Source organism: Lissotriton vulgaris, chromosome 6, assembly GCF_964263255.1.
Source record: "Lissotriton vulgaris chromosome 6, aLisVul1.2, whole genome shotgun sequence".
Lineage (NCBI taxonomy): Eukaryota > Metazoa > Chordata > Amphibia > Caudata > Salamandridae > Lissotriton > Lissotriton vulgaris.
Genome location: NC_141694.1, coordinates 537,444,800 through 537,472,035, shown reverse-complemented (window position 1 = coordinate 537,472,035; position 27,236 = coordinate 537,444,800). Strand labels below are relative to the sequence as shown.

The window sequence follows — 27,236 nt, the reverse complement described above, 5'->3', positions numbered from 1 at the left end:
ACTAGTTTCCCCGCCTTATCTCCGAGGTCTTAAAGTCTTCCCTTATGTTCCCTGTGAAGAGCCTTGGCCCTATCAGTTACCAAAGATTTATATTCATGTTGTTTTAGACTCTGAATATGCAGATCTGTAGGTGTTGTCCCCAGTTACGAACCCCTCCTCAAGCCTACCAATCTCAGTTTCTGCCTCAACAATATCTTTGCCTCTCTCTTGGCTCCATTTATTGATGATGAGGCTTGACCCCTGATGACAGTCTTAAATGCCTCCCAAAGAGACACCAGAGAGGACACCGACCCTACATTATTCGTGAAATAATCGTCTAAGGCTTTTATGAGGTCCTTACGAATCTTGGGATTTTGCATATATCGTGGGTTAATAGGAGCAATCCTACCCGCAGAGCTTGGAGCAACACAAAATCGGAGCCAAAGCGGTGAATGGTCAGAGATGCCCCAAGCAAGATGAACCGCTTCGATGATATAAGATGCCTGAGCGGCAGGAACCAGACAATAGTCTAACCGGGAGCGTCTACCATGTGCACCAGAGTGGAACGTGTACTGCTGCTTATCTGGGTGGAACAGAAGCCAACTATCCACCAAACCCATTGCATCCAAGAAATCGGGCAACCATTTCTGGGCATGCCCCATATCTCGTGGGGGATGCCTATCCAAGACTCCTGAAACTACTGCGTTAAAATCGCCACCCATAATTAAGAGCCCTACCGACAGCTCAATCAATAGCTTTCCCTGATCGAAGAACGAGGTAGACTGTAGACTTGGGGGGACATAGACTGACAAAAGGGTGAGAACATGCCCCTCCCAACGACCCTTCCCCTATCATCCACCTACATGGAGTCCACCACCAAGGGAAGTGCCTTTCGGATGAGGATACCTGCCCCCCCGGACCCAGTTGTGAACTCTGCATGGGCAATCAACTTATACCCCATTCTATGCATCACCAGGCATGAATTTCCAACTAAATGCGTTTCTTGGAGCAAGACCACATCTGGCACCCGGCGCTTGAGATATTGAAGGACCACACTGCGCTTGATTTTGTCCCCCAACCCATTTACATTCCAACTTAAAACCTTGAGCTCGCTACGCCCCATCATCCTGTGAAACAAGGAACTGATCTTCTGGTGTCTGCTGCAATATACTTGCATTCAATACACTGATGCCTTCAATAATTCAAAAAACTGAAAACAAAATGCTAATATGACGTACAATGTTACGACAATACCCCCCAACTCTTCTCCCCCCCACCCTGCCCCCCTGCATGCCGCTTACGCGCTTCCCCAACTAGCAGTGTGCATGTCATCCCCTTTTTGCCCAGTTCTAATCTACAACTAATTAAAGGTAGAAAATAGGAGGGCCTACATTTACTAGCACCCCACTCCGCTCCCTGCTCCCCTGCCTCTACCACCTTGAAAATCAACATAGTACCATACCGTTGTGAACATTACGAAGCAAGGGAGAACAATACACACCCACCACACCCCCGACATAATTTATCACTATTCATCCCCATCATTATTGTTCTTCCGTCTCGCCCTGGCCGCTGCACTCCTTCTCTGTCGCAGCCCCATTGTCCAGCCAGTTCGCCGCCACCTCAGGATTGTCAAAAAACCAAGTCTTCCCATTCAGTTCAACACAGAGACGGGCTGGAAACATCAACGCGTATTTTAAACCTTTGTCTCTCAATTTCTTCTTCACTGCTAGGAAGTTCTGACGCTGTTTCTGAACCATCTGGGTAAAGTCTGGAATAAAGGAAAGGGACGCGTTTTCGTACTTCAAAGGGGGTCCATTTCGTGCGGCTTGCAGAATCGCATCTCTGTCATGAAAATTAATGACTCTTGCGATCATGGGACGAGGTGGCGTTCCTGCCTCGGCCTCCCCCCGGGACTCTATGTGCTCATTCAACTGTGAACAAGTTACTGAGGCCCTTTGGCTTGAGATGGTTCAGGACAAGAGTTTCAATAAACAGATCCGGTGTTTGGCTTATTGATTTCTCAGGTATCCCAAGAATGCGTATATTATTACGTCAAACTCTCCCTTCATATTCGTCCAGTTTGCGGTCTGCGAGAGCCCTTGAGGCCCGAAGATCCTGCACCTCTCGCTGCAACTGACCCACATCATCTATTAGGCTTTTAGACTAAAGTTCGAGTGACTTGACCTTTTCTTAAGTCTTCGTGAGGTCTGTTCGGAGTAGCCCCATCTCGATTGTAACAGTGTTCAATTTGGTATCCAGGGCTTCCATTTTCTGACCCAGTGCCGTCTGCACCCCGTTAATAGCTTCCATAAGATCCGTTAATGTGGGTTCAGCGGGGGCAGACGCTAAGTCTTCTTTCACCAATGGCGTTTTACTAGAGTCACCCGGGGACCCCTTAGCTAGGGTATAGCGATCCAATTTATTTGATTGGATAGTTTTTGAACCCTAGAGGACCGTGGCAGGGATTTGTCAGATTCCGGTTTTGCCGCCATAGTGTTCCTCCCTATCCCCGGAGCAGATCAAAGCAGGCTTACGTCCGATGATGAGGCAACCAATCTTTTCATCCCATCGGAAGGCCCCAGTAAGAGGAAACACTATTACTGTCCTCCCAGGCGTCACTCAGACCAGACCAGATTACCCGGTCCAGTGCGTCCACAACGTTTCAAACCACCCTCTGGCAATAAACAGGAATGTGAGGGGGATATTCCACTACTGAAAATATTCAGAGCACCTCCGACGACAAGGGCCCCAACGAGGATCATATACGCTACTCCCATCACCGTCTCTCCTTTCGTGTTTATCATGGCCCGCTAACCTGGTACAGAGTGTAGGAAGGTGGATATCTGACTATGGTTACCCCCAACTTTTTGCCTGGTGTTTTGCTGGTTTTCCGACATAGTTGACCTGGGACCCTGCTATTCGGGGCCCCAGGCCTACTGCTCTCTTTCTGTAAAATGGATTCCATGTACCTTAGGTACATATCTAATTGGATACGGAGTCACCTTATCAGTCCCTGTACAGCATACCTTGGGTATCCAGGGCATAGGTGTACCCAGGGCCTACCAGGGGCTGCAGCATGTATTATGCCACCCCTGGCTGGCCATCCAAATCTGACACAACTGGCTGCACGACTGCTGGGGCAAGGTGGTGTAATCACCCTTTGCTTTAGCTATAGTATCTCTATATCTAACCCTAAAATGGACACATATATTCCTATCAGTCACTCCTATGGCAGGCCTTATCAATCCTGAAGGCAGAGTGCTTGGAATTATGTGAGATGGTGCTCTGGCATGAGCTGAGCCCGTCTGCAGCTTGCGGAACCAAGTCCTAATAGCTGTTCCATGATAACGCGTACCATATACTCTTAAGTGCATTATAATCCTCGCGGTTATTTGCCAACTTTGGTATCGCTTTATTAAAACATGTTGAGTAAGGTGTCATACGAATTGGAATACTAACCCCTCGCCAATTCTGGCAACGGGGTTAGCATTCCACCCTTCTAGAGGGACACGACATGTATGTAACTGTGAACCCCGGTTAAAGTTAACTCGAGCCTCAGCATCACAAAATGGATGCTGCCACCACAGACACAAGTCTGACCTCCTGCTGCTGGGACTCCTTCCAGCGAGGAGAGCTTGGACAAAGGGTTTCCTGTCGGGGGGGGGTGGGGGGGGGGGGGTGCTAACACCATCCCTGACAGGTTTTGTGTATCCCAGGTAGGCAGGGCTGAGAGGAAGGTGACTACAAGTGGCACCGCGGTGCTCACTGTGCATATGCCGGCTCAAACCAGTTTCAAGGGCACCCCAGCCTGAGCTGGGGAAAGTCCGGACAAGGGAGAGGGGTGTAACCACCCCCCTCCTGGTCCCACCCATGGGCAGGACCTAGTCGCGTGCCAGCCCCTTTTCTTAGGAGAAAGGTAGGAGCGGGCCCCCTTCCCAAATTAGATCATCATGAATCTTGAACGACTTTCTACGAAAGGAACTCTTGACTTTCTTTGAGGACTCTCCCTTGTTGCTAAGGAGTAGCCACCCTGCACCCGCAGGCACCATCTAAGCATCGCGGTTTGCTGCACGTCCATCCTCCGGATCAAGACTGCCCAGCTCGACGAGACCCGGATTCCCTGGCATCTCTGACCTCTACCTGCATCATCAGCCCAGCTGAGATTCGTGGGTGCGACGAGACCTGAGGGACCGGCGATCTTCAGAAACTGCACGACGCTCAACCAGCACGACCGCCGAGGGATCCTCGAGTGAGTGCACTGGGGTTTGAGAAGCCCCGACCCTGAGCAGCTCCAGCACTGAAGTCCAGCCCCCCAGCATCCACGAGATCTGCGTGGGGCCCTTCTGCCCTTTGCTGCTCACCGCATTGTCCGGTCACTTGCCTGCTGGCTAGTGGCCCTCCTGACGACGTACCACGACTATTACACCGCTGGTCCGGTTGCTCCAGACTGGCCCTTGCTCCCTTCCAAAAGAGGAGCACCCCGGACCCTCCTGGTCCACTCCAGACGCCATCTTGACTCCACCGCGTGGGCTTGCCTTTGCCAAGGTTTGTTGCCCCAATCCTGGGACCAGCATCGCCGACAACAGACACCTTCGTGGGACAGCTCACACCTCCAGCCTGGTCGCTGACAACGCCTCCTGGTCCGTGTGACTGCAGAGTCCAGCGTCGCCCACTCACCTGGTCGAGGTGACTTCATCCGGTGCCATCCTGGTGCTCACACAATCACTGGCTAGTGATTAAGAACTGAGTCCCCTCTGCTTTCAGGTCATCTCCATCACCGATCCAGGCTTGGATCACACCGAACATCTTCACTGGTCGCCTGCCAGCAACTTCTTCTTTCAGGCTCCATAGACTACAACGAGGATTCCCGACGACTTTTGAACCCTATGCAGCCGCAGCCCTTGGGCTTGGTAACCCGAGCATTTCGGTGCTCCAACGCAGGTTCACTATCCAAGTGTCCAGATCCTTTTTCGTTTTCAGTCTATCTAGTCGGATACGTCCGATAACAGTAACTTTAGAAATACTCGCCTCCATAGACTTTGTCCCGCATCCTGCGTGAGAGTGCACACTCTGCACCCGATCTCCCTAGGCCTCCTGCTCCTAACCTTAGTGTTTAGTAGTGTAGTCCTAGCGATCCTGAAGCCTCTGGATCTTGTTACTTACCTGCTAGTATTTCGCATTCCACTTTTAAAGTATATGGTTTTTCGTGCCCCTCTGGCATTTGTGTAAATTGTGCAACTTGTAGTATTTTCTTAAGAGTTTTGTATTGTGCTTAGCTCCCTGACTCAAAGAGTTCAGGGTGGATTTGTTATAAATAAATATCATTTATTTTCATAACTTGTGCGGTGTCCTTTCACTTGGTGTTCAAGGGGTATATGTGATGGTAAAACAGCTGGCTTAACACACCCTCTAGAGTTTAGCCTGAAGACTGCGTTTGTCCAAGCTACTAGGATAGCTGGTCTATAAGGTTGACTTACAACCAATCATCAATAAGGGTCGTTTGGTATGATACACAGTGATCACTAGAATAGTGAGCACTATATATCAGGCCAACTTCTCACACAGAGCAGCAGCGATCCAAGCCGTATCCACTCAGGAACTCCCCCTGTAGCTCCTCATCAGGGCGGAAAGCGTATCACAGTATAGGCTCACGAACCATCCGTGTCCTATCTTCAACACTTTCTGAGCAGCAGTCCAGAGAGCCCACAGTGAGCGCTCGGTAGACAACCACTGGTCCAAGCACCAGTTACGCCCGGGGCACAGTACTTCTGAAGTATTTTAATTCCTTTTTTAAGTGTAACTGGAGCTAGTTCATTGATGTTGGTGGTTGATTGCAAGTAGTGATTATGGAGAACATCAGTTCTTGTATTTACTTTGGGTTGCTTGTGATAACTTGCAGCGTCTCTTACAAAATTCTCAAGTTAATCATTTTACTGTGTCTTCTGTGTCGATCCGGCTCGCACTGAAGGCATTCCTCCCCTCTGTCCGGGGGAGTGTAGTGCAGGTGTTCACAGACAACACCACCGCCATTTGGTACTGCAACAAACAGGGCGGGGTGGGGTTGTGGACCCTATGCCAGGAGGCTCTGCGCCTCTGGCTGCCGCTGGAACATCAGGGCGGACGAACTCAGCCGTCGGTGCATGATGGATCACGAATGGCGTCTGAACTATGACGTGGCGCAAGGCCTCTTTCAGCAGTGGGGAGAGCCTTGGTTAGATCCATTTGCCACAGAAGACATTTTCACCTTACTATAAGATCCCTTTAATCTTTGTATTTTTATTTTGTGAATCTGTAAGCTTATCTTTTTTAATGCGAGTGAATCCCTGTTGTCTATACCGAACTATAGCGTCACTTTAGCCTTTGTTTTTTTCCAGTGAATTTCTACGTTTATTTTTTAACATCTAGATTTTATTACAGGTAATCAGTCCACAACTGTCTCCTTGCTGAGAATAAAGTACCCAATTTATTACACACACTAGGAACTACTAAGCATTCATTTACAAATATTCATCAGGTGGATGGAAATACCTTTGGTGACTCCTTCATTTCAGAATAGAGAGAGCTGAACCCCGTAATCACAATACCACCCATCTTTATCAGATTAAACATCACCATATAAGGGGGTCATTTTAAATCTGGCATGTGTGGAGTACTGACTGAAGCCAGGCGAGCTCTATTATCCTTCCCTTTGCAAGTGCAGAGTCAGACATATAAAAGCAAAATGCCATCACTTAACCTGACGAGAACTGCAACTATCTAGTTCAGATGCAAGTGCTTGTTCCAAAGTGAAACCCACATTACTAGCAAAGTCAATAAATGAAAGGGACTAATACGTCCCACCGGTGATTGCGTATTATCCTGTGCATTTGAAATACTCTCCATCACACCAGAGGTTGAAAAGGGGCGGATCGAAAGCCCGACATTCGGTTTCCTTTAAAATGAATGTGTGATTTTTGTTTGACTAAATGCTGCAGTTGGCTAAAGCTCTCACCATGCCTGACCTACCGCACATCTAAAGGGAACCGTGGCATGATCCCTCTGCACATCAAAAAAATACCAGTTCCATCGGAATGATAAAATGACGATCAGGACAAGACATGGCGTTTGTACTAAGAACTCTTGACCTACAAATAACACCCAAGATTTAATTTGAGTTACTGTTAAATGGCAGTGAAATTAGTTCCGTATATAGTGTATGTATTGCTTGAGACACAACTAGTTGTAACTTAAATGTGATGCCTACATAGTATATTGACCGTTCTAGATGTTGGTAAAATAAGTATTGCTTGAAATAGGTACATCACATTTCAAAGAGTGTGATCAATTAGGGTATGTTTTGTGTCCGTTGTTGTTGCATCCTATATTTGTCATCTTTTGATTCTGTTTTTGTAAGTATGACATGTTTTTGCTTATCCACCTTTTCATGAAGAAGCGCAAATAACCTAAAAGTCATAGTGTGGATTTTGTACTCCATGAATGGATTTGGTTTGATTTTTACTTTTTTTTAAAAACTCTTTTGAAATGTTTTTTTTTTTATCCAGCAAATCTACTGCATGTCTTTGTAAATAATCGATTACAGGCTATGCATATTAGTTACCATACAACACTTAACAATTATTACCTTTGTTTCTAGGGTTCTGATGATTGCCTGGTTAAAATTTGGTCAACTGATGATGGACGGTTACTGGCCACTTTAAGAGGTCATGCTGCTGAGATTTCGGATATGGCGGTGAATTACGAGAACACCATGATTGCTGCAGGGAGTTGTGATAAAATGATTAGAGTGTGGTGCCTGCGAACATGTGCTCCTCTTGCTGTCTTACAAGGCCACAGTGCATCCATCACATCACTACAGGTGATCATTGCATTTATTCAGTTGTATGTACGCAATGTTTCAAAGGGTTTCAATGACTTTTACATGTAACTAAACCACAAACTGGTGTTTTTTACTTTTTTCTTAAAGGTAGCAATCCTTCCTTAATTTGTTCTCTTACACTTTATGCACTCTTATCTTTAATAAAATATTGTGTTCGAGGCATATGAGCTGTAGATCATATGCTGCACATAGATCCCCATCTAGTGTTGGGTCTGGATGTTTGCCCTTTGTTTTTCTACTAAGAACTCTTTCCAGCCACGAGGAAGGTGACTCCTCCTTTCTGTGGTAGTGCACATGGGTATCGACTCCATTGTTAGATTGTTTTCTTCCGCCACCAGGTTCGGATGTAAATTGTTGTACTCTGGTTTGGCATCGTTCTTCAGGCCCCACACGCGCAATCCACTACACTCAACGGTATTGTTTATCCATGTTATGTTATGTTAGCTACATTTATTTTGCGCGCAGCTGCTCCAGCGAAGGAGCGTCCTGGCGCATGGAAAAGGTGAACATAACACAACGCGGAAAAAAGTGAGAGTCAACATAAAAAGATTAAAACAGGTAGGTTTTCACGGCCCTGCGAAATGCTAGTAGATCCTCTAAAAGGCGGATTTCCAAAGGAAGAGAATTCCAGAGAGCCGCAGCTCTCACACGGAAGGAGCGCCCGCCCATCCGGCTAAGCCTGAAACGCGGGGTAACCGCAAGGGATTGCCCTAGAGATCTGAGGGAGCGTGTCGGGACATAAGGGGATAGGAGGTTATTGAGGATCTCAGGTGCCGATCCTTTTAAAATTTTAAAAGCAAGGCTGAGTACCTTAAAATGGATTCGGCTTTTCACTGGTAACCAGTGTAGGGACCGCAGAGTATTGGACGTGGGACAGGACCTCGGCAGGCCCACCACTGCTCTCGCAGCCGCGTTCTGGACGCGCTGCAGGCGGACGATCTCAGCTTGGTTAGCTCCCAGCAGGAGCGAGCTGGCGTAGTCCAGCCGGGAGATGATCGTCGCTTGGATGACCAACTGTCTCGTCGGGGCATCGAAAAATTTAAGCACCGGCCTCAGTCCGCGCAGAACACCAAAGCAGCATGCTGCCACTCTCTTAGTGTGGGTGGTAAAACATAAGGTGTGGTCGAGCCATACTCCCAGGTTTCTGAGCTCCATCACCGGTATGGGGGCAGGCCCGAGCTCCTGTGGCCACCAATTGTCCCCCCAGCAGTCCGTTCCTCTTCCCACGATCATCACCTCGGTTTTTTTCGCGTTCAGCTGGAGACAGTTGTTATTCATCCAGCTGGCCACCTCTCTCAGCCCATCTCGGAACCTGGGGGCATCCAGTTCGGCATCCCCGCTGATCGTGACCGCTAGCTGTGTGTCGTCGGCATATGAGACCATAGTAAGGCCCCACTGCCTGGCGACATCAGCCAGCGGCCGCACGTAGAGATTGAAAAGCGTGGGACTCAGCGAGGAGCCCTGGGGAACCCCATCACTTTTCCCTTTCTATGCGTATTGTTTACACTCGAAAACCTTCAATCTGAAGATTCGTGAGCGGTCGTTGGGCCTACCCGCCCTGGGGTCGGGAGCAGTTGATGGAATGGACTCCATTCAAGTTCTGTCCTGGGTGTCGCGCTAATTTTTTGCACACCGACTTGCACAAACTTTGCAACCTTTGCATATCATCGGAGCACGATGAGGAGGACTGCGACACATGTCGTTCGTTTCGACCGAAGAAGATACTCCGTGACCCTCTGGCTCAACGTCACAAAATGTACCACAGAGTGGCTCTGCACCAGATCTCCTAGGAGACTAGTCCGAACGCGAAGAATCGCAAGCGCAGGAAGCCGAAATGGAGGGGGGGAATCACATCTGTGTGTTTTAAGCCGACTCTGATGCCGAAGACTTAACAACGGATCTTGAGTAAAGAGACTTCCGTCACTGTTGGAAAACGAGGCAGGTTCTGTGAGGCCTGCACAAATTACACAACTGAATTTGTCCTTCACTAGAAACCAAACACCCAATGTAGAGCCTGACTGTCAGAGGGTAGACGACCTATGACCCCTGGAGGGACCGACGACAAAGTGCATGGGGCTCTGCCGCCAGTCAGGCAAAATGCTCCCGGGGCTGCCCCAAGAGAAGGGAAGCCGGGGAGCGCCGTCGCGCTCCCCGTGACTGTACCCTGCAGGGTGTCCAGGAGCCCACCATGACCCCCCACTGAAGATGGAGGCGGGGGTGCACCGTCGCCACCCTCGCGAAGAGGTAAGACGGGGAGTGCCGTAGCTCTCCCCGTGAAGTTGCCCCGTGGGGTGCCTGGAGCCCACCCTAGCTGCTGCCGAAGATAAAGTCGGGGAGTGCTGTTGCGCTCGCCGTGAAGGTATGCGGGGAGAGGGGCCCGGACCTAAACTACGGGCCCCACCGAAGTCGGGGTGTGCCGTTGCGCACTCTGTTAAAATATGCCCTAGGGGCCCGTGACCACATCCCCGGACCCCGAAGAAGCAGAGCGGAATCCAAGTTGGGGGGCGCAGTCGCGCCCCCGTGAAGGTAGCATAGGGACATGGGACCCCATTCCCTGGCCCCGAAGAGTTGACAGAGACTGGGGGAGTGCCACCGCACTCCCCTGTGGCGGGAGGAAGGCGGGGGAGTGCCGTCGCACTCCCTCGAGAGCTGAAGACCTGCCGGGAGCCTCGAGTCAGCCCGCCGGAGCGGACTGAGTGAAAAGCTGAGTTGGGGATGTCTGGAGAAGGGCACCCCCTGGAGGTGAAGAGATGTAATTGCACCCGTAGTGCATTCACTAATGTTATTTCTTTTAGAGGGACTGAAGGTCACATGTGCAATGTGAAATACCTGTGTAAGGTGATGTCATAAGCAAAGTGGAGTTATGTGGTGAGACATTCCTGCTGGGATGTCTGGCTGTATATGCGTAATCCTGTGATGCCTTTAGGGGCTGTAATTGCAATGCACTCTAATGATCTACAAATGTGATGAGTACTGTCAATCTAAAGTGATACTTAAAATGTATTCTTGGTGCTGCGCTTAGGTGAAGAACCCAAACTGCTAGCCCTTAAGATGTAGAGGTGTATACTTCATAGTCAGTAGGAAATGCTCAGTCAGGGTTGTGTGTCACCAAGGCAAGGTTACCTATTTTAAAAGCTTGTTGAGGTAATTGGGGGGGAGGGGGGGGGATTCGCCACTGGGATGGTGCCAGTCCGCAGGGCCCTCACTCCAGGTTATGGTCAACTAAATGCATGGGGGGCAAGATGATGCGCATACGTGGGAGTTGTGGTACTAGACCCCCCCCCTGCGGGAGGGGTGGAGATGTCTGGAATGTCACAAAGTAATTCCAACAGCTTATGTATATTTGTAAATTGGTGCATAGTATTGAGTAGTGTGTGTTTAATAAATGTACTCTTACTTTTATAAAGCAAAGTACAGACTGGACAATCAATTATTGAGTGTTACTATTGCGCTCCTGCAAATGGCGATTACTAGCCCACACCACCTTCCTTGAGTAAGCCTCAGACTGCTCTGCAATGCTACCCTCAGAGTCAGGCGCTACAATTGGATGTTTGGTTCCCAGTGAAGAACAAATGTAGTCCTGTTATTTATGCAGGCCTCACAGATGCTGCCTTGTTATCCAACAGTCCCCTACATAACAAGGCTCCGGTCTCTCCTCTGCCTTCGGGCCAAGATCAGCACAGAGAAAAGGTTTTGAGGGCCCGCCTTCGACTTCTGCGCTGAAACAAAAACAACAGCTTTCCTGCTTGGCTCTACTTGTCCCTACTCTGGTGATGACCCGAAACCTTCGGTGTCGAAATCCAAACACCTTCTGGTTTCCGTGCCACCGGTGCATAAGGCTAAATCTTCGGAGCCGAAAACTTCAGAGCCGAAACTTTTGACACCAAAACCGGCTTCTTAAGAAAGTAATTCAACTAAAGAACCTCAGACCAATATTATCCTTCGGAACCAAAACAGGACATTGTGATTCATCCAGAAACTGGACATATTCATGTCAAATTTCCTGAGAAGAGGAAAATGGGCTTACAAGAAGAATACCACATTCCTCTAAAAAGGAAAAATGTGGTTACTAACCCTTCTCCAACATATGTTCCACCTTCTTCACTCACTTGAACCAAATTTACCCATTACACCCACACATTCTCCTCCACCACCATCACCTGACCCACAGGATACGGGGTATGGATATAGATGACTACACACCAAAGGATACTGACCCATGTCATAATTATAATGCTGACCCTCAACCAGATAATGACCCCGACCTTTATCCATCCAGACCTCCTCCTCCAGATGATAACATTGGATATATTGAGCTCGTTAACAAAGCTGCACAATATCATGGAGTAGAGCTTCATCAAGAGACTTTAGAGGAGGATTTTTTGTTTGACACACTAAGTTCATCTCAAAAGACTACACAAACATTACCAATGTTAAAGGGTATGCTTAAACATACTGAGGACATTTTTAAAGACCCTGTAAGAGCTAGAATCATCACTCCCAGGGTAGAGAAAAAATACAAATTTGCACCTAATTACCCTGTGTGTGTGTGTGTGTGTGTGTGTGTGTGTGTGTGTGTGTGTGTGTGTGTGTGTGTGTGTGTGTGTGTATGTATGTATGTGTATATATATATATATATCTATTTCAAAGGCCAGTTACCCTTGGACTCTGATAGTTTCCAACGCTCGTAAAAGAGCTAATTTGCAAACAGTTAAAGCTCCTCCTTCTGATAAAGAGTCCACATTAATTGAATTTTCAGGCAAAAGTGTAGCGTCACAAGCAGCTAATCATTGGTGCATTGCCAATGCTCAAGCACTATTGGCAAGGTATGTTAAAGCTCATGGAATTTCTTCCTGATGAGCATAAGTTTAGAGCTAGTGCCCTAATTCAAAAGGGTAAATTAATACCTAATACCTCTATCAGGTGTGCTTTAGATCAGGCAGACACAGCAGCTCGGGCAGTAAACACTAGTATACGGCTCGATAGGTATATGCTTGGTTAAGAATTTCAGGATTCAAGCCAGAGGTGCAAGCCTCTATTCTTAATCACCCCTTTGACAAAGAACACCTCTTTGGTCCAGCTGTCGATACATCACTAGAAAAGCTGAAAAAGGATACTGAAGTTGTTAAGTCCATGGGGGCCTTAGAATCGCCTTCCAACAGAGGATCCTATTGTCGTTCATTTTACACGGTCAGCTCCAAAAATGTGTTACAGACGATCCCTCCTCCTCTTACGAGGGCAGCAATCAGTCGCCCTCTTCAAGAGGTTACTTTAGAGGTGGATATAGAGAATACAACGGAAAGGGAAGAGGCAGAGGTACCTCAACACGCACTCCCTCCAGCAAACACCAAACAGTGACTTCCTTTCCATACCCCTGACTATTCCACTCCTATCGGGGGATGTCTTACCCAATTTCTAACCATTTGGAATACGATTACATCAGACAAATGGGTTCTACAAATTATCCAATCTGGTTATTGCCTGGATCTTACAAGCTCTCCACCGAATATTCCTCCAAGGTCACACCTCATGTCGCAAGAAAATCTCACCCTTCTAAAGCAGGAGATTCTCTCTTTGTTACAGAAAGGGGTAATTGAACCAGTCCCTTTACCATACCAGGGAGCAGGGGTGTACTCCCTCTACTTTCTAATTCCAAAAAGGACGGCTCTCTAATGCCTATTTTAGACCTCAGATAACTAAATCTATGCATTCAGTCGAAGTGCTTCCCCTTCTTCAGCAAGGTGACTTTCTCTCCACTCTGGATTTAGAAGACTTACTTTCATATTCCAATACACCCTGTTCACCGCAAATACCTCCGATTTGTGGTAGCAGGTCAGCACTATCAATTCAAAGTCCTCTCATTCGTAGTAACAACTGCACCCAGGGTTTTCACAAAATGCTTGGCAATAGTCGCAGCTCATCTAAGAAGACCACATATTCATGTCTTCCCATACTTAGAAGACTGGCTCGTAAAGGCCAGTTCGCACAACAGCTGTCTACGCCACGCACAAAAAAAACTGTGCAAAAGGAGCGGTTCAGCAGAGTCCGATGGGCACCGGCTGGTCAGTGTCATGGCGGTGGCGGTCCTGGGCAGGTGTCATGTCAGGTCTCTGCAACATTGTCTCGTCATGCAGGTGCCGGTTGTGTCTTTCACCAGGTTGGGCTGGTGGGGCGATGTTGTATTCTGTCTCTGCCATTGCCCAGGTCTGGCTTAGAGATTGGTGCCACTCAAGTGATCCCCTGGTCTAGGCTCGCCTGCTGAAAGGATTTCAGGGTTTCGTCCCAAAGCTGTGCAATGGGGAATTTCCTCAGTCTCGCCGTCTCCTCCCTGCGCAGCACGATACCCTCCGCTCTCATCCAGTTGTCAAAGGACGCGTACCAATGTTTGGCGTGTGGGGGTTCGTTCTTCTTCCACCGCTTGGTGAGCAAGCGCTTGGCTGTGATTAGTCCCAGGTCCCGGAACCTGGCCGGTACCCTGTTTATTCTGGTCCTCTTGTATAGTCCCAGAATGCAAGCCTCCCATGTGTGCGGCAGGTCATCGCCGGTGCTCTGCTTCAGCAGGGTGGTCACTGTGTTCCAATATGTTGATATGATGGGGCGGGCCCAGAGCATTTGTAGGAGGTCTGCATCGACCAGGGAGCATCTGGGGCACGCGGTATTAGTAACAGAGAAATATGTGTTAATCTCGTCTGGTGACAGATAAGCACGGTGTAGTATGTAAAATTGTGTTGTCTTGAATCGAGAGTTGCGTGGGATGTTGATTGGGCTGGCCAGCACCACTGCCCATTCTTTGTCTGTTCATGCCCTCCCTCTATCCACCGCCCACTTATCCCGTAATTGTTGGGTAGGGTGTTGTGTGTGTATCAGGAGAGCTTGTGTCAGCCAGTGGACTACGTGTGTGCCGTTGCCCATTACATGGAGATATTGTATGAAGTGATGTGTCGGCGGCTCTTAAGTCATGTCTCCCCAAGGGCGCGCGAGTGTGCGTGTTATGGACGCATGTAGGAGGAATTGTCCGGCTGGTAGGCCTGTGCCTCTTGTCAGCGCCTCAAAGGGAAGCAATGCGCTGTCCGCGTACAAGTCGCCTAGTGTCTCCACCCCAGCCTGCACCCATCTGTCCAGCGTTGCCTCTGCCACCTCTCCGCCGTCTCTGAGGGTGCCCAATAGCGGGAGTGCAGGGGCATAGGGCTTCACCTCGCATGTTAATTTTAAGGTGCGCAGGAAGCATCTGCGGGCTACAGCCACATGTAGCTGTGTTGGGCAGGGGGCTCTGGTCAGGGGGTGAAACAGCGCGCACGCCTGTGCATGGGTCCAGATCGTGGTGTCCGTAGCGGTATCCCGTCACCCACTGAATCTGGGCCGCCAGGTAATACAGTTCCCGGTTGGGGACCGCGCTATATGCCCGTGGGGGCATATAGCTTTGTCAAGGCTACACGGGGTCTGCCGGTGTTCCAGATGAGGTTCCGGAGTAGTTTCTCTAGCTTCCGGAATAGTTTCTCTAGCTTCCGGAATAACAGAGTTGGAACATATGTTGGGATATTGGCACAATAATATAATAGTCTTGGCAAGACTATCATTTTCGTGAGCGCAATACGGCTAGGCACGTTCAGAGGGAGGGTCTTCCAAAACGTTATTTGCACCTGTAGGGAGGAGATATCCTGACCAGGTTCCCTTCCAGTATGTCCAGCGGGTCTCTGTAAATGTGTATTCCGAGGTACCTGAACGTTGTGGGGTACCAGGTGAGTCTCCCGCCATTGATGTTGATGTTGCATTCCCGTGTTTCTGGGCTGAAGGAGTACGCTCCTGATTTGGCCTAGTTGACTTTGAGTCCCGAAGTGGACTCAAAGGTCCGAAAGATATCAGACAGGGATTGCGGTATAAGGGTCAGGTCTCTGATGTATAGGAGTAAATCGTCCGCGTAGAGCGAGACCGTGTGCAGGCCATCCGCCAGCGGGATCCCCCACTTCTCTCCCTACGCCCTTAACAGCGCTGCAAGGGGTTCCATGGCCATCGAGAATAGCAACGGGGCCAGGGGGCAGCCCTGCCTGGTCCCTCTCCGCACCAGGAGAATTGCGTCCGACAACAGCCTGCCCGTGCGAACACGCACGGTCGGCCTTTGATAAAGCAGTCTCAGCATGTCGATGTAGTCGTCCCGAGGTCGTATTTCTCCAGCATTGCCCTGATGTAAGGCCACTCGACAGAATCAAAGGCCTTCTCGAGGTCCAAGACCAGGCATCCCGATCGGGGCCATTTGTGGGTGGCATAGGTTTGTACTCTAAACAGTCTGCGTATGTTGCGGGATGTACTACGCGTGGGTACAAAACCGTTCTGGTTGTGGTGCACAAGAGTTGGGACCAGCGGGGCCAGGCGCTGGGCTAAGGCAGAGGCGAGTATTTTGTAATCGGTATTCAACAGAGGCAGCGGCAGGTAAGAGCCCATTTGTGTACCATCCCTGCCGGGTTTTAGGACGGAGATGAGGGTGGCCTCATTCAGCGTGGGGGGGAGAGCGGAGTCCTCAGCGGCAGCTGCATACATTTTTAACAGTTCAGGGATTAGAACATCTGAATAGGCTTTGTAGTATTCAGCCGGTAACCCGTCAGGGCCTGGGGATTTACCATTCAACAAGGCAAAGATAACGATGCGGAGATCCTCGGGTGCGAGTGGCGTCCCTAGGTCATCCCACTGCGCAACAGTCAGCCCTGGTAGCTGTATGGCCGAGAGATAGTCCGCGATATCCGCGGCGGAGACCCAGAGTTGTCAGTGATATAAAGTCTGATAGTGGCCCGTGAAGGCCATATGCATTTGAGCCTGTGTATATACCACCTCACCCCGTCAGTACATATCGCAGATATAGGCGCTGAGCGGTCTTCCTGCTTGATAAGCCATGCCAGTAATTTTCCGGGCTTATCACTGAGATGATGTGTGCGCGCCGAGTGGGCCGTGTAATTGACATGGCATAGCCGTTCTAGTAGTCGTGCATGTTCTGTGCGTGCTGTGAGCAGTGGTCCATCTGCGCCCCATATTGCGTCCTGTTCCCGCCGGAGTAGGTCGGCCCTTGTGTGCCAGGTCCCTCTCTAGCTGTTTCTGTATGTGCCCCTGTGTTCCCAGGCAGTGTCCCCTGATTAAAGCCTTAAAGGCGTCCCATTCTACCTGAGGGGAGGACGCCATGCCATTATTTTCTTCAAGTATTGCATTGTTTGTGCGGAAAGAGAGTCGCAGAAAGGGGCATCTAAGAGTAATGCCGGCTGCAGTCTCCAGGTGGGGACAGGCGGGTGGGGACGATCCCATGCTATTTTCAGGGTGTGCAGGTTGTGATCTGAGTGGGTGCGGCCCATGTAGTACGTGCCTGTGACAAGAGGAAGAAGGTCCGTGGATATCATGTACCTGTCTAACCGTACGTGTAGGGTGTGTGCTCCCGAGAAGTAGGAGTATACCCTGGAGGTGGGGTTGTGAGTGTGCCGAACATAGAGAAGTCCCCATTGTGTCGCCCAGCTAGTGAGAGCCTTCATGGCTCCATGCGCTTGTGTGCCGAGGTGGGGAGGAACAGTCCAGTGCAGCATCTAGTATGCAATTATAGTCGCCTCCCAGTATCCGGGGGATGCCATAGGAGGGCGCCAATTTTGTTGATAGCTGCGCAAAGAAATCACCCTGGTCAGTATTGGGGGGAGTATAGGGAGACTAGAACCACCGGTTGCCCATCCAACCTGCCCTGAACTATCACATACCTGCCCTCGGGGTCTATGTGTGAGTGTATGATCGTGAAGAGGGTCCCGGGTCTCACCCATAGCAGCGCTCCGCGGGCATAGGAAGAGTATTCCGTGGCATGTATTTGCCCGCGCCTCCAACGGCGAAGTGTTTGCACTTCCGTCTTATTTAAATGTGTCTCCTGCAGGAGCGCGATGTGTACCCGGTGGCGCTTGAGGTAGGAGTAAATTTGATACCTGCCCAAGGGTGTGTGCATACCCCTGACATTCCAGGTGCATATGTGTATCTGTCATTTTACCACATTAGGTAATCCCCACATCCGCCCTCCGCCTTATCCCCGCCCCAGGAGCCCGTCCCCACAACCTCTGCGCACCCCTGCCGTCCATCCACAAAGACTTCTTCGGTGACACCAAATTGTTTCCTCAAAAGGGCAAAAGGGTTGGGGATCAGGGAACATAATAGACCATAAAGTACTAAACCAATACAAAATACCAAAAGGTCGGTTGCTGAACATGCCACTGTCCAATCTCTCAAGTGAGATATGTAACCTTTGAATTCAGGGGGTCGCTAAATGGCAGGCACAGCTGCGGCGTTAGAACAGGACAGTCAGTGGAGAGGGCATCGCCCCCCCCCCCCCCCAGGCCTTAGAAAGCAGGTAATGCCCGGCCAAGAATCTGCTAGTCTATCGTGCCATGAGTCACTATGCCTGTGTCCCTTCGGCGCAGACCATAGTTGGGCTGGTGGGATAGTTGTGTGTGCCCCATCCGGGGTCGAGCCTTCAAGATTCAGTGCCCAGCATGTACGGGCTGCATGGGGCCAACACCAGTGTGGCATCGCATCACTGGGGGAGCATCGAAAGGTAGTACTCACTGCGTATCGTGTCCATGGTCGTGTGCTTCGGCAGGGGCCTCGCCCCGGGCGCACGCCAGTCCGTAGTCCAACAGGGACATCTACTGGGCCCAGGCCTGAACCGCGCTGGTCGGGGGTGTCCTGCCAGAGATCAGTGAAGTCTGTCAATTAATCAGATCTGCAGTTTATGTTGTTACATCCGGTCGTTCCATGGATTGCTAAGAGTCAGGAATTCCATAGATGGCCTCGTCATCACTCGGGAAAGCCCTGGGGCTGGTCTCCAGGGCCGGATTTGATGTTAAGCAGCTGGTTATTTCCGTGACTTTGCGGAGAGCGTCCTGCTGCTCAAGGAGAAAAAGTTCTGCGGATGGAGAGTGTTCTGTTGACTTCTGTGGCCGGTGGACTGGTGGTGTCTTGTGTCTGCGGCGTCGCCGCGGTCCTTGAGCACGTGCCGTTGTGGCGGACCCCGATGTTCGTCTGGGTGTCGAATCCACTCCATTGTCCAGCCAGGCCTCAGTGTCCTCTGGGCTGGTGAAGTGTGTTTTGTCCTGTGCCACCACCCTTAGTTTGGCTGGGAAGAGGAAGGAGTATTTGAGGCCGGCATTGCGCAGTCGTTTCACCGCTAGGAAGGAGTGTCTCTGGCGCTGTACCTGGACTGTGTAGTCGGGAAAGAACATTACTTTAGCGTTGTCTATCTGGACGTTCCCAAGATTCCTGGTTTCGCGCAGGATTGAATCCCGGTCCCGGTAATTCAAGATTCGGAGGAGTAGTGGTCTAGGATTGGATCCTGTGGGTAGGGGTCTCGTCGGCACTCGGTGTGTGCGTTCCACAACTAAGTGTGGGGACAGGGCACCTTCTGGTAGCATTGCCCTCAGCCAGTCTTCCACATGCTGCGTAGGGTCCTTCCCCTCCCACCGTTCCGGTACACCTACCACTCGGACGTTGTTTCTTCGCGCCCGTCCTTCTGCGTCCTCGGCGCGGTCTTCTAGGAACTCCACCCTGTTCAAGAGGTCCTGTACGTGCTTGTAAGTCTGGCTGACCCGAGGCTCCAGATCTGTCACTGCGCTTTCCAGCGACACGGTGCGTTCTGCCAGCTTCTTGTTGTCAGTTCAGAGGTGGGTGAGATCAATCGCCACACTGTCGTTTTTAGTCTTGGGGATGTGCGGGTAAGCTGTAGCGACTTTTCCAGTCCTTCCATGGCGGCTAGCACCGTGTCCAATTTCACCGCCACCTGGTCAGCATCTGTTTGCTTCGGCAGTCTGTCCATTTTCCCTTTCTGTTGTGCACCGCCAGTGGCAGTCCTTATTTTTTACTCCCCCAGACATGGGCAGGGTGATGGGTGAGATAGTTTGTGGTGGCCTTTGGTGTGAGCTAGAGCCCTCAATTGCCTGGTCTGCTGTAGCCTGGGTCCGGGCAGCTCGGGCGCGGCAGCGCCGAGGGTTTTCCGGGGTGGTTGGTGTTCTGTCATGGCCACCTCACACAGACGCCGATTCCAGATGGGCGTATCTGCTGTGGGTCTGGGCGTCGGGCTTCGTCAGCAGTGCTGTTTTCGTGCCCGTGGGTCCAGGGCCACCACTGGGTTTGGGCACACAGCGTGCAAGAGATCACCGCGCTGTGTGTGGCATCGGTCTGCACCTTCACATGTGCCGCCCACCGGCGTGCCCGGTCACTCGCCAGGGCGGTCCGCGACACAGGGTCGCCGGCGTGTCGCGAGGGACCTTAGATGTTATGTGGCGGAGGAGGGAGGGGCGAAAGGGCAGTCCGCTTCAGTGCCCAGGGCCGAAAGTGGGACGCAGCACCTCAGTGCCGTAGTGTTGGCTTGCTCCGTGATCCGCCCCCGCCACTGTGCGTTCCCGCGTCTTGTGGCCCCGCAGGTTCCTGCACGGAGTCTTGGGTCTCCAAAAGCAACAGGCGGCGTCCTGTCTCTTCCCTTGCGTCCCACCGGCAGTTGCGTGTCCGTGAGGGTGCCGGTCAGTGTATGCCAGGGGGGCTGCCGTTGCTGTGTGCCCCCGCCTGTTCTGGGCCCCAGTCCGATCTGTGGCGCGGAGCTGCGGTAAGCACGTGGCCGTGTCTCCCCTGGTCTCAGCTCACCTCTGCTGTCACTCATGGCGTCGCGGTTCAAGACTCCGCTTTGCAGGTCGGCTGACTGGATGTGCCGGGCGTCGGGGCAAGCCGCGATCAGCACTCCCCGAATGCGGGCCTGTCCTTCCCAGTCCGGGACCGCGGCCGCTAGATATCCTCTGCTTCTTCTGGCGTAGGCCCCGCCTCCAGGCCCGGCAGCCGCAGCTCGATCCCCGGCCTCGCGTAATGCCATCGCGCGTTGTGTGGCACGGTTGAGAGAGCTCTGGAGGGTCTGGAGCGGTCCGGGGCGTTCAATTCCCCCCCCCCCAAAAGTTGATGATCAGGCGGGGAGCAATGTCAGGGCGCTCCGCCTGCACTTTGTGCCGGCTATCAGGAATTGTGACAGTTATTTGGCTTGTGGAAGGGGAGCTCAAGCCGTAGCTCTATCCTTCTGCTTCCTCTGCCATTGCATGCCAAGCCAAACCCCCCCTCCCTCCTGCTCCTTTCATAATGCCTCAGTGGGACTTGAACATGATTCTGACATATCAGATGTGTGCTCCTTTTGAGCCACTTCACAACTGTCCTCTTCGTCTTCTTACTTTAAAGACAGCTTCCTGGTGGCTATCACCTTTGCCAGAAGAGTGAGTGAGCTCCAGGCTCTTTCTTCTAAGCCTCCTTTTCTCTCTGTTCATCCGGACAAAGTTGTTCTAAGGACTCGTCCATCTTTTCTGCCAAAGGTTTTAACTGCTTTTCACATCGGGCAGACCATCACTTTGCCCACCTTCTTTCTGCCTCCGCATCCCTCAAAAGAGGAAGAGGCTCCATCGTCTGGACCCAAATCGTGCACTTTCATTCTACCTCAACCGCACACAACAGTTCCGGTGGATGACCAGCTCTTTGTTGGCTACGTGGGCACCAAGATAGGTCAGGCCGTGCACAAGTAGACCATCTCTCGGTGGGTCGTTCTGTGCATTAAGGCTTTTTATTCTTTGGCTAAAAAGGAGCTTCCAGTGGGCCTACGTGCCCATTCTACCCGGAGACAGCAGCCACTACTGCTTTGGGACAAGGAGTTCCCTGCATGACATCTGTCAGGCAACTACATGGGCCTCGCTGCACACATTTACCAAGCATTACTGCCTGGACAGCCAAGTCCGGAGAGACGGCTTCTTTTCTGTTCTCCAGAACTTTCTGGTGTGATCTTGGTTCGCAGACCCACCACCGGGGTTGGTATTGCTGGGGATTCTATTCAAATGTAAGGAATGTATCACTATGTGTTTCTTACAGATGCAAAAGTTACTTACCTTTGGTAACGATATATATGTAAGAAACATCAGTAGTGATAGATTCCTTACCGCCCCACCCATCCTCCCCGTTCTGTGAACTGATTTCTAGAGTTAAGGGTATCCCTTGCAGGGCCCTAGTTTCATGGCATCAGTGGTTAGTTTCTTGCATGGCTCTGCGTTCCTGGCGCGTAAAGTTGTGTTCAGAACTGACGTCAGGGCGCGTCTAAGTAGATCCAGCGACGTCATTGCGGCAACAACGCCAACGACTCTTGCAGAGCCGCACGACTACGCTTACCAACGTGCAGGGGTACTGCTGACAAAAACTTTCCGGATCCAGTCTGATGCCTGGGGGTAATTCTAAGGTAAGGAATCTATCACTGCTAACTTTCTTACATGTATATTGTTACCGAAGGCAAGTAACTTGTGCTTCTACACATTTGTGTGTGGGATCACCATGCCCGCACAAATGTCCTACCATCCAGCTTTTTTCTTGTACTCCTGAGTAAAATGATACCTCACTTGTATGGTTGGGCCCAAGACCTGTGAATGGGAAGGGCCAAAATCATAGGGATTAAGGGTTTAGCACCGCAAATTCTAAGTGCTGCTTAAAAAAAAAAAAATTTAAATCGCCTGTAGCTGATTCTGCATTTCACATTGGGCTCTTACTGGTTTTGAGTACATACTTGGTATTTGTATATGGATTATTTTAGGCACACACATCTGTTTATGCACAAATACAGTAGAGTACATCAATGAACACCTAGAAATAAATAAATATATATATATATATATATATATATATATATATATATATATATATATATATATATATATATAGCTCTAGGAGCACTGCGACCCTCTGAGGGGCCCTTTTCTAATGCTTACACTTCTTGCATAGTGTAATGTAGAATAGAATAATAAAATGTTCCCTTTTTGCAAGTGAACGTGTTGTGGAAGTAGACTAATGAGAATGGTGTTAAGTTGTTCGTTTTTTAATAATATTTTGTTGTGTTTCACTGTAAATGTAGTAGGATTTGTATAGCGCACTGAATCGACCCCCGAAAGGGTATCTCAGGCGCTTGTACGCATACCGCTGTGGAACCCTTCCTGGCTTTTCCCTGTGAAGTGCCCACTCCTGGGTACCCCCAAGGTGAAGCCAGGCATCCTAGCGTTGTTGGGGCCGTTGTGGAGATTAAGCAAGCTATTGCCCAGAGATGCAGAGTGGAACCCATGATTAGAATAGGCACCGAGGCGAGAATGATCATGTCTGTGGAAATTGAGCCCAAGACCCGCCGAGGCGGGAATTGAACCCTGGTCCCGGGCTAAACCTCTGCATCAGGGTCTGCCGCTCTAACCATTGAGCCACACTTCTCCACTGTCTTGTTGCATTAGATTTTGCTGCACTATTCTGTTGGATTTCGATTTTTGGGTTTGTATTCTGATGGATTAAACCCAGATCAGTTGACTGGGGGTGAGTGCTTGTAATGTCAACGCTCCGTCCATCATTTCCTTTGGTTTTTCTTTGTTCGCCATAAGTTGCCATGGTATGCTCAGACATGAGTCCCTTGCTCACTTAGCCACTGAATTCAAGCAAGCTGGGCTGAAGAAGGCTGGGATGCCAGAAACCGGTCCTCGGTAGCTTGTTTCCGGTCCGGGGTAGGCATGGCTTGGCAGTTCTGGCTGGACTGTTCCCATTAGGCACACGGTCAGACTGATTTGCATATGGCCATGTCTGAACTGGGGTGGCAGAGTGGGCTAAAGAACGGTGATGGATTAAACCCAGATCAGTTGACTGGGGGTGAGTGCTTGTAATGTCAACGCTCCGTCCATCATTTCCTTTGGTTTTTCTTTATAACCAATGTATGACATGTGAGTGAGCAACATAGTGCAATTCCATCTCCAGAATCTCTACTCCCCCTTTCTGCCATGGCCTCTTAAGAGTGGAGAGACCAATTGTTGTTAGCTCATAGCAATTCTATTATCTTATCTAAATAAAGTCAACAGCGCAGAGCGATTTAATTCGTGCCCTACAGGGTGTACAGACATCTTGGTAACATAATTATTTTCACCAGGGCAACCCTATCCCTCATATCAGGAGGCAGGGTCTTCCAAAACCGAACCACCGGTCTTAGCTTATCTACCACCCTACCAATATTGACTTTTTTAAAGTCTTGCTCTGTGTGCAATCCTAATATCCAGATAAAACCCATTCCTCGTCTCCCAGCGAAAACCCACGACCGGCAAATTATTCGCCTTAACCTCTCTGTTGCCCATGGAAAACAGCCTGGACTTAGTGCGGTAGACGCCTAGTCCTGAGACTTCACCATATTTGGTCTTTGCATGCAATAATAAGGGCACATAAAATTCTGTCTGGCGCAAGTAAACTTAAGTGTCATATGCATAAAGAGAGATCACATGGTTGGTCTCTCCCACAGTGATGCCACTTGAGCCAAGTACCTTCTGAAGTTAACTGGCCAGAGGCTCCATGGCTAACATCAATCGCACCGTTCAGTACACAGTTGCAATCACCTGCCATGATAGGACCTGCTGAGAGGTACCCAGTTCGCTTAGCTGTTACTTGACCATAAAACTCTGGGGAATCTGTATTAGGCGTGTAAACATTCAGCATAGAAAGGTCCTTCCCATCTAGTGTCCCAAAAAGGAAAATGGATCGACCCACCACATCTACCTAATGACTCTGATAGCATAACGGGACCCCAGGAGCTATCCAAAGCATTTCCTCCCCCTTGCAAATCCAGAGTAGGTGATGGCATAGAGCTGTTCTCTGTATTCTGTAGGTTTGCTATACATCCCCCAGATGTGTTTCTTGTAGAAAGGCAATGGAAATTCCATATCCTTTTATATATATGTTTTCATATCAACCATACCAAAGCTATGTCTACTGAGACTTGCATTACAGGGAATCATTACAGACATAAAATGTACAGGTAGGCAAATAGGACTGGTTTGACCTCGAAATCAAAAATGAATGGGCCAGCAGTGGATCGTTCCTTCAATAGTTCTTTCTCATGTCCATCTCTGCATTAAGGTGTGCCTACATCTGTGCTGTTACTGCCGGGACCAGGATCACTTCTCTGTTGCCGGAATGGTTCCCTTGTTTCCGGTACCACTTTGTATTCATGAGGGTACCATCAGGCTAGACGACCATCCTGCCTGACCTAGTCCTTTCCAAGCTTTTGTTGGCATGTTCCTCCCCCGCCGTCGTGCAGATTGTCTTTGTAGATTCTGTTTCCTGCTGGAGTCGTTCCGATGTGGGTCTTCTGTAAGAGTATCCACCCAGTTATTCGCTTCCCCAGGCGTGAGAAAGAACAAAACCTCCCCCTCATACTGCACTTGTAGCTTTGTGGTGTACATCAAGCTGTATTTTAACAAGATTTCACAGAGCAGTTTTTTTAACATGTCCTATGCAGGTCCTGTATTTTTGTAGTATATCAGCAAAGATGGAGATGTTCCTGCCTTCAAACTGGGGTTGACCCTGTACCCGAACATGTTGCTGAATGGTATTCTAGTCCTGAAAGTTGAACAGGCGTATCTGAAAGAAACACGTTTGTATTAGATTCCTTATCTTAGAATATCCCCAGGTGTCCGACTGGATATGGAAAGTTTTAGTCCGCAGTAACCCTGCGTGTCGCTAGGCGTCTGCGACTCCACGTCCGTCGTCTGCGTCGTGATCGCCGGGATGACGTTGTCGGAGTACTTGGACATTGCCCTCGCGCGAACGTCTGTTCTTTTTTCCGCGCCAGCAAGCGCCGATCCGGGAAGAGCAGTACTCCAATCAATTTGTGACTAAACTTTTTGATCACTTTTCGAGTCGACCCTCGAGTCACGGTGCCTTTCGGGATGCCTGGTTTTAAACCTTGCGAGGACTGTCACCGCCTGATGTCTGTGACAGACCCCCACCGTCGGGGCCTTTATTGCCTGGGGGCCGACCATGATGACAAGTCGTGCCCCGACTACCGGGCCATGACTCCGAAGGCCAGACTGGAGCGGTCCCATAAGCTTCTCGAGCTCCGGCAGTCGGCTCCGCGCCACTCGAGGTCCTGGTCGAGGAGGAAGTCGAGGGACCGGTCACAGCGAGCCACAGTCCTCGCTGCTCGACGAGCCACCACCACTCGTCGGGCTCAAAGTCCTCAGGTAAGTCGAGGCATTCGAAAAAGAAGTCTAGGAGGCGTCATCGCTCTTCAGACTCCCCCTGACGCTCGCGTGACACGGCCGGGGGTGCGGGCAACACCGCCCCCCGCAGCTCCCATCCATTGGAGCCTCAGGTGCCGCGTCCAGCTTCACACCCGCCGGTCCCTGGGCTGCATGCGACGCCTGAGGAGGTAAGTGCTTTCCTCACGGCCATGAGGTCACGCTTCCCTGCGTCGGAACCTGCTGAGGCGACTTCGAGCCCCGCGGGGCAGTCTGGCAGCCCCAGCCCTGGTGCTTCGGCGCCGTCACTGGTCCCGTCTCAGACGTCATTGGGTGAGGCCTTCACCGTCGACCCGACTCCATCATTTTTACCTGATTATCAGGAGATGGATTACGAGGAGGACTGGGAGGGGTCTGAGGACCCTCTGGCACTGCAGTGCCAGTTGAGTCAGGACTGGCCAGAAGAGCTAAGGGAGGCCTGGTCTAGACACTTCGCCCGACACTGGATTTGTCTCTGCTCCCTCCGTGGCTTCGGAGAAGAGGGCTGCTTACAGCGTGGTGTTGAATAGGGTGGCCAAGGCCTTGGCTCTTAGCTCCCTGTCGCCGCCGTGAGGACTAACCTACTCACTGAGGTGCTCAAACCACAGGCAAGCTCCTCAGAGCCTCTACTGCCGTTTAACAAAGCCCTCACTGACGTTCTGCTGGGCACCTGGTTCAAGCCCTCCACAAGCCTCCCTGTGGATCAGAACATGGCCCGACAACACCGCCTGGCTCTGGGTGACCCTAGCTTTCTGTCCGTGCACCCCACCCCCGAGAGGCTGGTGATCCAGGCCTCTACGTCCCAGACCTCATTCCCGACCGCTCCTCCGGATTGGGAATCCAAATCTTTCAATAACTGCCTCCATACTTCTGCGCCTCTAACTCTCTGCAATTAGTCTTCTCGCAGCGCCGGGACGCCCCTTGGCTGGGGCAGCCGCGCGCTATACAAATCATTATAACATAACATAACATAACATGATCAGTCTGGGAAGAAACTGTTCTCCTCTCTGAGTTTGGGGCAGCGGTCTGTCAATACTGCCTGCCCTTTGTGCCGTTACACCCACTCTCAGTGGAATACAGTTGCGGACGTGCTGCCAAAGTGTCCGGAGGAGGCCCGGGCAAAGCTCGCCCAAGCCCTGGCGGAAGGGTGGGATGCAGCACGGTACTCCATTAGATGTGGACTTGACACCACAGACTCGCTGGGTAGTGCGATTGCAACAACGGTGGCGGTGCGCCGCCACGCCTGGCTGAGGTCCGCAAATTTTTCAGGGGATGTCCAGGACACGCTC

The 27,236-nt window shown here is 50.7% G+C and overlaps 1 protein-coding gene across 2 annotated transcripts in view; it reads left to right on the top strand.

Annotated features, from left to right (window-relative positions):
* Positions 1-27,236, top strand: part of PHIP (PHIP subunit of CUL4-Ring ligase complex) — a 2,330,659-nt gene that overhangs the window by 158,536 nt on the left and 2,144,887 nt on the right. For both annotated transcript variants that reach the window (XM_086926531.1, XM_086926532.1), the window contains exon 8: positions 7,616-7,837. In XM_086926531.1, coding sequence (XP_086782657.1) covers positions 7,616-7,837 — 222 coding nt within the window. The remainder of the gene's footprint in view (positions 1-7,615; positions 7,838-27,236) is intronic.